General features: G+C 41.7%; 2 protein-coding genes across 3 annotated transcripts in view; one reads left to right on the top strand and one right to left on the bottom strand.

Moving 5' to 3' along the window:
* Positions 1-1636: 1636 nt before the first annotated feature.
* On the top strand, positions 1637-9765 carry LOC109873764 (histone acetyltransferase KAT5). 2 transcript variants are annotated; one of them, XM_020465463.2, is made up of 15 exons: positions 1637-1733; positions 1839-1905; positions 2308-2376; positions 2537-2799; positions 3411-3479; positions 5208-5390; positions 5503-5583; positions 6306-6371; positions 6628-6876; positions 7611-7700; positions 7806-7946; positions 8036-8129; positions 8286-8445; positions 8536-8617; positions 8728-9765. In XM_020465463.2, the coding sequence occupies exons 1-15, from the start codon at positions 1710-1712 to the stop codon at positions 8860-8862; spliced, it is 1773 nt and encodes a 590-aa protein (XP_020321052.1). In that variant the 5' UTR covers positions 1637-1709; the 3' UTR covers positions 8863-9765. The 2 variants fall into 2 exon arrangements, with proteins under 2 accessions (XP_020321052.1, XP_020321053.1); XM_020465464.2 differs by having other exon boundaries at positions 1644-1733; positions 2537-2673.
* A 76-nt stretch (positions 9766-9841) lies between these two features.
* LOC109873765 (cation channel sperm-associated protein 1) overlaps positions 9842-11418 on the bottom strand; it is a 6571-nt gene continuing 4994 nt past the window's right edge. Inside the window, exon 12 of the mRNA XM_031809046.1 lies at positions 9842-9986. Within this exon, the coding sequence (XP_031664906.1) occupies positions 9948-9986 (39 nt within the window). The 3' untranslated portion in view covers positions 9842-9947. The remainder of the gene's footprint in view (positions 9987-11418) is intronic.

Genomic DNA, 11418 nt, shown 5'->3' with positions numbered 1-11418 from the left:
ATGGGTCTTTGGCCTGGTTTGCTAACTACCTCTCTCAAAGAGTGCAGTGTATAAAGTCAGAAAATCTGCTGTCTCAGCCACCGCTTTTCACAGAGGGAGTACCCCAAGGCTCAATCCTAGGCCCCGCCCTCTTCTCAATTTACATCAACAACATAGCTCAGGCAGTAGGAAGCTATCTCATCCATTTATATGCAGATGATACAGTCTTATACTCAGCTGGCCCCTCCCAGTATATTGTGTTAAATGCTCTAAAACAAAGCTTTTTTAGTGTCCAAAAAGCTTTCTCTATCCTTAACCTTGTTCTGAACACCTCCAAAACAAAGGTCATGTGGTTTGGTAAGAATAATGTCTCTCTCCCCACAGGTGTGATTACTACCTCTGAGGGTTTAGAGCTTGAGGTAATCACCTCCAAGTACTTGGGAGTATGGCTAGACGGTACACTGTCCTTCTCTCATCACATATCTAGACTTGATTTCCTCTATCGTAATCACTCCTCTTTCAGCCCAGCTACTAACCCTAATTCAGATTACCATCCTACCCATGCTAGATTACAGAGACATAATTTGTAGAGGTAAGGTAAGGGCATGTAAGGGTTCTCTCGAACGGCTAGATGTTCTTTACCATTCGGCCATCAGATTTGCCACCAATGCTCCTTATAGGACACATCACTGCACTCTGTACTCCTCTGTAAACTGGTCATCTCTGTATACCTGTCGCAAGACCCACTGGATGATGCTTATTTATAAAACTCTCTTAGACCTCACTCCCCCCTATCTGAGATATATACTGCAGCCCTCAGCCTCCACATACAACACCTGCTCTGCCAGTCACATTCTATTAAAGGTCCCCAAAGCACACACATCCCTGGGTCCCTCCTCTTTTCAGTTCACTGCAGCTAGTGACTTGAACAAGCTGCAACAAACAGTCAAACTGGACAGTTTTATCTCAATCTCTTCATTCAAAGAATCAATCATGAACACTCTTACTGACAGTTGTGGCTGCTTTGCGTGATGTATTGTTGTCTCTACCTTCTTGCCATTTGTGCTGTTGTCTGTGCTCAATAATGTTAGTACCATGTTTTGTATTGCTACCATGTTGTGTTGCTACCATGTTGTTGTTATGTTGTGTTGCTACCATGCTGTGTTGTTGTCTTAGGTCTCTCTTTATGTAGTGTTGTGTTGTCTCTCTTGCCATGATGTGTGTTTTGTCCTATATTTACATTTGATTTATTTTTCATTTTTAATCCCAGCCCCGCAAGAGGCCTTTTGGTAGGTCTTCATTGTAAACAAGAATTTGTTCTTAACTGACTTGCCTAGTTAAATAAAGGTTAAATAAATAACACATAAATAAAAAGTTAACATGACCTTTATGAATTATGATGCATGTATGTGACTCATGTGTTTTTTAAATTTTTATTACATACTGTTTTAAATGTCTAAAAAAGTGACGTTAGTTGATGAAGGTTATCTCATATAACAAAACGTCTCCTACGCCTGTGTTCAACACAGATCTTATTTTCGTCATTTATAAAATAAAACTACAAAAACGCCATTAATTTCTACATAGGTTCTGTCTAACGAACCATGGCTGAGTTAGAGCCTACAAAAAGACGCCATTTACATATATCTCTACAATGGCACAGATACAAAGATGAGTCCTCTATATATGTCCATTCCCCCATAACTCCTTGCGCGCGTTTATGTTCACAGATGACCAAAATGGCGGATTCGTCGGTGGGTACTCGATAATCCCAAATTGTTATACAATTACAACGTGTATGTGTAGATGTGTGCCCTCGACTTTCATTAATATATATTTTCAATATTTTTTTTCGACAGGTCGATGTTATCGAGGGCTGTCGGCTCCCTGTTCTCCGAAAAAATCAGGAAAACGAAGACGAGTGGCGTGAGTGTTGTCTCTTGGCTACCGCTAGTAGGGTAGCTAGCGCTACGCTAGCTGCATAATAAAACAACTGTCATGGCTGAATGTTTGAAAACACAAGCGGCTAGCTACGGCTAGTGGCAGATCGGAAACAAATGCGCTGGTTGTGTTTTACGGGGATTTAAAAATGCTTTCTACTTGTGTGTGAACGCTAGCTAGTTAGCTAACTACGTATTTTGATAGCGTGTGAATGCTGAAGTTACAGTTAGCTAGCTAACGTTATATTCACATGTTGTATGCGCTGTTCGTATTTAGAATATAACGTTAGCTAGATGGTGTACTTGGCTATAAATTGGGACCGCGAAGGTGCTCATTGCTAGGATAGGTATCGATATCTGTCATGTCCTGTGATGTTTTTCTTTGCAGCCCTGGCTGAAATTCTCAGTGTGAAAGAGATCCCTGGGAGAAAACTCTACTATGTCCACTATATTGACTGTGAGTAGCCTATGCTTCATGTAATTCAGAGTGAATGTGATTGTAATTTTCTGACATTGCCACCAGTGATCTTCACAGTAGAAGCACATGTACCAGTATGTCTAAATGTGGAAAACATTTGACTAGATGTATACGTATTTGTGTCTGCTTGTGTTTAAAGTCAACAAGCGTCTGGATGAGTGGGTTACTCCGGAAAGGCTTGACATGAAGAAGCTCCAGTTCCCTAAGAAGGAGGCTAAAACACCTACTAAGAACGGGCTTCCGGGTTCACGTCCCAGCTCCCCAGAGAGAGAAGTGGTAAGAGCAGCCGGAACTGGCCCCCAACATCCCCCCAGCCGGCCCCCTCAGCCACAAGCCCAGCAGAAGTGTCTACCCACCAAGACTTCTATATCAGACTTTCAAGTGCTGCAACAACAAGTTCAGGTTTGGCAGTAGTGTCTTAAGCCCAGTCCTGGGAATTGTACTCTGATGCTGACAACTAACATTGTCATTGTAACCTAGATGTTTTTTTTGCAGTTGTGCTTAATATTGAGATTTTGGACAGTTATCTTGTTTAAACCTGTCCACTAAAGTACAACCTATTTTGTGAATACCATCATTTGGTATATAGTCTTTTGAAGCTATGATAATTTGTTGAAATTATACTGGTTGAAATTATTTATAGACCTTTGTTAAATGAAAATGGCACAATTGGTGCTTCATAAATTATTTCAAAGATCTTATAAAATGAAATGTCAGGTGGCTTATTCAAGATTTCTGGTCTTGGCTCTGTGAGGAGACAGAAGTGGCTAAATAAAGCACTGGGGGATGTATTTCTTCTGTTTTATGATACACTGGCTTTAAAAGTCATTCTCAGGCATGTGCAAACCACATGTTTATTTTCAACTGCTCAAAAATATGCTGTCTTGACTGATTATGCTTCTATTACAATATTTAATGGATAACATGATTAGTTCAGGTGAAAAACGCAACTCAATGCTTGTGGAGTTTTGTGTGACTGTCAGTTAATCCTCTTCCTTTCTGTTCAAATTCAGAGGAAGAGTCTTGATCTCAACCTTCAGACTGCCACAGCTCCTTCCAGAGGCAAAACCCTGCCCACACCGGTACAGCTTCAAGTTACCCATTCTACAGAGATCCATGATTAACTACTGTTTTGTCCACAAAGTCAGAATGGGTTCATGTCTAAATTTGGTTGTTGTTAGTATTCAAATTGAGCTTCACTCCAGCTATTTTTGAACTTACAGATGTATAATTCTAAAATCAAGGAAAAACATCTTGCGCGTAGATCAGTGCTCAGACTGGTCGATCTCCAACACATTCCTAGTCGATCGCCAAACATTTCTGTAAAATAAACGATCAAGTCTTGCGTTCCTATTTTTATTTTTTTCATTTGTTTTGCACTGATTGCAGTAGGTGCACTTGATTCAGCAGCCCTAGCGAAGGTAGAACTCAGCCTACCGGGTAGGTCCAGAGAGAATATCAAGTGTACCTATAGGTCTACCGCTGGCCAAACAGATAACTCGGATCATGTCTGCACAGTTTCCTCGAGCCATAGTCTAAAAAGAAGCCTCGAACGCACAGCAAAGTTGATACTGTGAGATTTCAAAACTTTTAAAACCATGACGAGAGAGACAAGTACAGCAAAGAGCTGCTGTTTTTGAGTAAGTTCTTGATCAACACTGTCAATACTTTTATAAGCCATAATGCGTACTTCCACTCACGCTACAACCAGCACTGCAGCTGTAATGCATGAGTACAACCAGCACTGCAGCTGTAATGCATGAGTACAACCAGCACTGCAGCTGTAATGCATGAGTACAACCAGCACTGCAGCTGTAATGCATGAGTACAACCAGCACTGCAGCTGTAATGCATGAGTACAACCAGCACTGCAGCTGTAATGCATGAGTACAACCAGCACTGCAGCTGTAATGCATGAGTACAACCAGCACTGCAGCTGTAATGCATGAGTACAACCAGCACTGCAGCTGTAATGCATGAGTACAACCAGCACTGCAGCTGTAATGCATGAGTACAACCAGCACTGCAGCTGTAATGCATGAGTACAACCAGCACTGCAGCTGTAATGAATAGTAAAGTAAAGTGTTCCGATAAGCTTGCCTTATTATTAGCGGCTTGCCTTTTAAAAAATTGTGGAATATTTAACTTTTTCTGGTCATAAGAGTAGCAACATTAATTGGTGCATGAGGCAGAAATAATGCAGTGTGACTTGAGTATCGCCATCAGCCTGAAGACCATGTTCCTTTTCTCAGCGGAGGGAGGGAGAGGAGGGAAGGTGAGTCGGGTAAGGCAGCCTCACCACTGCTTCCTCCTTCCGTCAGACTGAACATCAGATGCAGGCCAAAAAAAGCCTATTATTATGCTCACTCAACTTGTTGTGAGACTAAGCTATCAATTACCAGTGTTTAAATATAATTTCAAAATGTTCTGGGAAGAACATTGGCTATGCTTCATTTCCCCTACCAATATGCGGTGGTAAAGGAATTGGGCCTATAGCCTTCTGCACTAACATCATTGCTACAAAACTGTTTTTAATTGGTTAATGTTGCATAGGCTTTAAAAAAGTGATCTCTGCTTGCATTTTGACTCAAAGGTTTGTGACCTCTGGAGTATACGATAAATTATATTATTGACTGGGTTTTCCCCCCCCGGCCCTAGAATATGACTGGTAATGTAAAAGATGGCTATAACACCTTGGTTATGCCTGTGGTGTGGTTGGCATTTGAAATTCCATCAACAATCTTAAGAGATTAATTAAATGTCTCGGAATGAGTTTTTTCATGTCTGCCCATGTTTCGCCTCTCATACAGAAGAGGAAAGCAGAGTCTGTGTCCCTGGCAACACAAGTGTCCCCGGCAACCCCCGTGCCATCCTTGCCAGGTTTGGCTGAAGCCTCCCAGGTGTCAGTTTACCCTGCTGTGAGGGACACCAACACTTTCAACCTCAAATCTAACGCCCACGATGATCACGAGCAGCTTACCTCACTCACGACGGTACACCAACATTTTATAACTTTGCCCTTCTGTAATGATCAATCTCTAGCCTCCCACTATTACTGTGCGTCTGTGTTTTGATTTCTTATCCCCTCTTTTCAAATTTTCCCAGAATGGTACTGCCCGTCGCCCCATGCCCAATCAACCAGGCAGGAAGAGGAAGCAGCCCCCCAACTGTGGGGGAACCGATGAGGTATGGAACACTTAAGGGATGATGACCATTTGTTTCTTTAATCGACTCATTAGTTGCTCTTGTTTCAACTGTAGACCATCTCTTCTCCCATCATTCACATTTCTAGATTGATGCACTTTAGCATTCTACTGGCATCAACAATTCATTCTTATGTTTTTGGAAATTGCATCAGCTTCCTTTTTGAGTTGAAACGCATCAAAAATCAATCAGATTTTCACACAGGATAAAGCACAATAATATCCAGTTAGTGCTAGGGTCCTTACTACATTGACAAGTTGAGCTGGGATACTGGACTAGTGTTGATTCTTACTGTCCTTGACCTATATGTCTATCTTTCATGGTTATATGGTTTCAGTTACAGTCATCTGTTTCAGAAGCCTGTGTTGGCATCAGGACAAGCACATTTTCAACAATTTTACTTGCAGCATTGTAGTGATCGTGTGAGGAAGCAAAATTGGGTTTTACATAATTATCTGTGTGAACTCAGGAATTATCAACTATTGTGATTTATTTCCTTCCCTTTCTGTTTAATGTTAAGATATCCCTCCCCAAATTAACAAGGAACGAAAGAACAGGTCAATATGATATATGAAGAAATCTCCCTGTTGACCTTTAACCATTGAGTTGTCCTGTATTGGTATAATTAGTATAAAAGTGAATTATTTTCCGTCCCTCTTAAATCCGTGTCCAAAAGCCCTCTAATCTGCTTGTTTTTCTGCTAGATAATTAAGGTTTTCCAGTATAACAACAGCCCTCGATGTGCCAATGTCTATCTGCCGCCAGGAGAGGTCCGTCTCATTTCCTTCTCATTGCCTGTGTGTCTTTGTTTCTGGAATTATTTTAAAGGTTTTGGCCTTCGATCAGACCTTTATTTCATATGAGAGCTATTTCTCAGTGTCTGGTTTTGTTTAGCTGTAAAAACTACCTATGTTTAATCAATTATTTAATTTGAATTGATTGGCTTTTGTTTGGACAAGGTTCTAACACAATGCATCAGATATGGAATACTGTTGTTCTCTTCCCTTTCCTACTATTTTGTGTCAGGACTCGCAGGACAGCTCCGATGGCATCCCCTCTGCCCCTCGCATGACCGGCAGTCTGGTGTCGGACCGTAGCCATGACGACATTGTCACGCGTATGAAGAACATTGACTGCATTGAACTGGGCCGCCACAGGCTGAAGCCCTGGTACTTCTCCCCCTACCCACAGGAACTGACCACATTGCCTATTCTCTACCTCTGCGAGTTCTGCCTCAAGTACCTCAAGAGCCTTAAGTGTCTGCAGAGGCATCTGGTGAGATGCTACATTAGAATATCTCAATGTAATGTGTGTAATACCATCACTAGAGACAGGGTTGCTGTGCAGTCATGGTATTGTTTGAGCTACAGAAGCCCAGGGGTCAACTAACCAGCTAGGCTGAGCTAAGGGATATAGCTACACTGAGTATACAAAACATGAATGTTCTTTCCATTATATAGACTGACCAAGTGAATCCAGATTAAAGGTATGATCCCTTATTGATGTCACTTGTTAAATCTACTTCAATCAGTGCAGATGAAGGGGAGGAGACAGGTTAAAGATGGATTTTTAAGCATTGACACTATTAAGACATGGATTGTGTATGTGTGCCATTGAGGGTGAATGGCCAAGACAAAAAAATGTAAGTGCCTTTGAACGAGATATGGTAGTAGGCCCCAGGCGCACCGGTTTGTGTCAAAAACGGCAGCGCTGGTGGAGTTTTCACGCTCAACAGTTTCCTGTGTGTATCAAGAATGGTCTTCCAGCCAACTTGGCACAACTGTGGAAAGCATTGGCGTCAACATGGGCCAGCATCCACTTGACACCTTGTAGAGTCCACTCCCTGACAAATTGAGGCTGTTCTGAGGGCAAAAGGGGGCACAACTCAACATTAGAAACGTGTTCCTAATGTTTGGTATACTCCGTGTATATGTCCACTAGGGGCTTGGATACAGATCCACCATGTTTATGCATGTGATCCCATATTATTCTCCTGGTCTCTCATCTAGACCAAGTGTAATCTTCGGCATCCCCCTGGCAATGAGATCTACCGAAAGGGCACCATCTCCTTTTTTGAAATAGATGGCAGAAAAAACAAAGTGAGTAAAGTCCATGATCCTCCCAGCTGCATGGTCACCCCTCGTTATTCTAATGAGTTTCATTGAGATTCTCGCTTCACAACTCATTTCTCCCATGTTTGCCAGACATACTCTCAGAACCTGTGTTTACTGGCCAAGTGTTTCCTGGACCACAAGACGCTGTACTATGACACAGACCCCTTCCTCTTCTACGTCATGACAGAGTACGACTCCAAGGGCTTCCACATAGTGGGCTACTTCTCCAAGGTACACTGAACTCTCCTTATATCCTGGTATTAACAGGTAAACATCCGCTGCTCACGAATATCAGCAATAATCCTATGATCTGTGCACAGGAGAAAGAGTCGACGGAAGATTACAACGTGGCTTGTATTCTCACCTTACCTCCCTACCAGAGGAGAGGCTACGGCAAATTGCTCATTGAGTTCAGTAAGTGACATAACTGATTTTTTAAAATATTGTATCTCGGTGTAAATGTGTACAACCATTGTACTTCTACCTCTGTGTCAAAATGATCTGTGGGAGTGTTGAAATGTGGCCATTTGGTATGCCGTCACTAATTGTCTTGTTTCTGTTGGTCTTCAGGTTATGAGCTGTCTAAGGTAGAGGGGAAGACGGGCACACCAGAGAAGCCTCTGTCTGACCTGGGGCTGCTCTCCTACCGCTCCTACTGGTCCCAGACCATCCTGGAGATCCTCATGGACCTCAAGCCTGACAACGGGGAGAGGCCTCAGATCACAATCAAGTATGACTCTGTCCTGTTCTCTGATTGTTTTCTTTTTATAGCTCAAGTTGCTTCTGTAACCTAATATCACATTGTCTTGTATATTTCCAGTGAGATCAGCGAGATCACCAGTGTGAAGAAAGAGGATGTCATATCTACACTTCAGTACCTAAACCTAATAAACTACTATAAGGTGAGCGATACTAGAGAGCAGGAGACAGCACTCAGCACTGTGCTTTTAGCTGTTAATGGAACATTCTTGATCAGTGTATTTGAACCGCTTCTCTCCCTATGGTTTCTCAGGGCCAGTATATTCTGACTCTTTCAGAAGACATAGTGGAGGGGCATGAGAGAGCAATGCAAAAGCGTCATCTGCCCATCGACCCCAAATGCCTTCACTTCACCCCAAAGGACTGGAGCAAGAGGGGCAAGTGGTAGAACCCTGTCTGTTTCTCCTGGCCCCACTCTCCCTCTTACCACAGACTTTCCTGAAGCAATCAGGATGGAGAGCACCACAGGTCTCCTCAGAGGGAGCTTCAATAGATTTATTTTTTCTTCCCACTAATCGTCATCGGACCCTTTTTGTTGAAGATTTCAAAATGAACAAGAACTGTTTATTACCGATGTTTCATCTCACTGTTCTGTCTTTGACACAAGTAGATCAATTTTCTTAGTCTCAAAGTAGGAATGGTCATAATTTCAGATTGAGGACTCCTACCCTCGGTTTCTTCAACAGAGTGTGCCAGGAAGGTGAAGGCAGTCTTGGACTAGTCAGAATATGTACTCATGTTAGTGAAAATCACTCCGTTATTGTTTTGGATGTAATCCTGCATTTTGACTACACGTCCAGTTTCATTGATCCAACACACAATGAGAACTACAGATCTAACTGTGCTTGTAATTGTATATACACTATCCTGTTTTATAAATGATTTTTAAAGTGGTGAAGCATTTCTGTATGTCAAATGTAATGTGCGGGGATGCTCAGTACAGAAAATAAGCCATGTCGAACTGTTACAAGAATGTAAATGTGGATACATGTACAGTTCTGTCCTTTAAAAAAAAACTTGAATGTAAATGAACATGTTTGGCACTGTGTGTGTCATTTAATTTAATTACTATTTACTGTACATTTGTGTGTATTAGGAATTTGTAGTAAGTGATTCATACTTTTTTTGTGTTGTCGCTACTATTTGGTCATTTCCCTTCATATTTAAGTGCAAATTCAACATTGATTTGTTTTATCTTTTGTATTATCTGAACAGTGTAAGGGGTTTGTAAGTGGTTTAGAGTGTGGGAATGGGTGATTTAAATAAAAAAAGTTAACATTTTTGGCCACAATTCTAACAAACATGAGCTTTATATAAAAAGCCTAAAGAGATGGATTTACACATCTAGTAAACTAGGGCACTTTTACTGGGTTTCATGACTTTAATGAGTTCTCAAAGTATAACATCTGAGTTGCCATCACTGATCTGGATAAAGCAATAAGGGTTTCTTTACTAGGTTTGACCCTTATTTCTCTATTCGTGGTCATTCCCCTGACTGTCCTCCTCTGTTGCCTGAAAAGGACATCAATACAACAGTTTAGAAGCTGAATCAGAAGCCTTATTCCTTGGCTGTTTACACATTTCCAGGTATCTATGGCTGCAGTTACACAGGCAGCCCAATTCTGATATTTTGCCCAATTAGTTGCAAAAGAGCTGGTCTGATTGGTCAAGAGACCAATTTCCTGGTAAAAAGATCAGAATTGGGCTGCCTGTGTACACGCAGCCTTAGGCAGCAGACATCAATTTATATGTACAGTTGAAGTTGGAAGTTTACATACACCTTAGCCAATTACATTTAAACTCAGTTTTTCACAATTCCTGACATTTAATCCTAGTAAAAATTCCCTGTTTTAGTTCAGTTAGGATCACCACTTTATTTTAAGAATGTGAAATGTCAGAATAATAGTAGAGTGATTTATTTCAGCTTTTATTTCTTTCATCACATTCTCAGTGGGTCAGAAGTTTACATACACTCAATTAGTATTTGGTAGCATTGCCTTTAAATTGTTGAACTTGGGTCAAATGTTTCGGGTAGCCTTCCACAAGCTTCCCACAATAAGTTGGGTGAATCTTGGCCCATTCCTCCTGACAGAATTGGTGTAACTGAGTCAGGTTTGTAGGCCTCCTTGCTCGCACACACTTTTTCAATTCTGCCCACACAGTTTCTATAGGATTGAGGTCAGAGCTTTGTGATGGCCACTCCAATACTTTGACATTGTTGCCATTTTGCCACAAATTTCAAAGTATGCATGGGGTAATTGTCCATTTGGAAAACCCATTTGCGACCAAGCTTTAACTTCCTCACTGATGTCTTGAGATGTTGCTTCAATATATCCACATAATTTTCCAACCTCATGATGCCATCTATTTTGTGAAGTGCACCAGTCCCTACCGCAGCAAAGCACCCCCACAACATGATGCTGCCACCACCGTGCTTCACGGTTGGGATGGTGATCTTCGGCTTGCAAGCCTCCACCTTTTTCCTCCAAACATAATAGTCATTATGGTCAAACAGTTCTATATTTGTTTCATCAGACCAGAGGACATGCTCCAAAAAGTGTGATCTTTGGCCCCATGTGCAGTTGCAAACCGTAGTCTGGCTTTTTTTTATGGCGGTTTGGGGCAGTGGCTTCTTCCTTGCTGAGCGGCCTTTCAGGTTATGTCGATATTGGACTCGTTTTACTGTGGATAAAGATACTTTTGTACCTGTTTCCTCCAGCATCTTCACAAGGTCCTTTGCTGTTGTTCTGGGATTGATTGCACTTTTCGCACTAAAGTACGTTCATCTCTAGGAGACAGAACGCGTCTCCTTCCTGAGCGGTATGACGGCTGCGTGGTCCCATGGTGTTTACACTTGTGTACTATTGTTTGTACAGATGAACGTGGTACCGTCAGGTGTTTGGAAATTGCTCCCAAGGATGAACCAGACTTGAGGTCTACAATT

Source organism: Oncorhynchus kisutch, linkage group LG29 (assembly GCF_002021735.2).
Source record: "Oncorhynchus kisutch isolate 150728-3 linkage group LG29, Okis_V2, whole genome shotgun sequence".
Taxonomy (NCBI): Eukaryota; Metazoa; Chordata; class Actinopteri; order Salmoniformes; family Salmonidae; genus Oncorhynchus; species Oncorhynchus kisutch.
The sequence above is the reverse complement of the archived record's forward strand: the minus strand, read 5'-3'. Positions and strand labels throughout refer to the sequence as shown.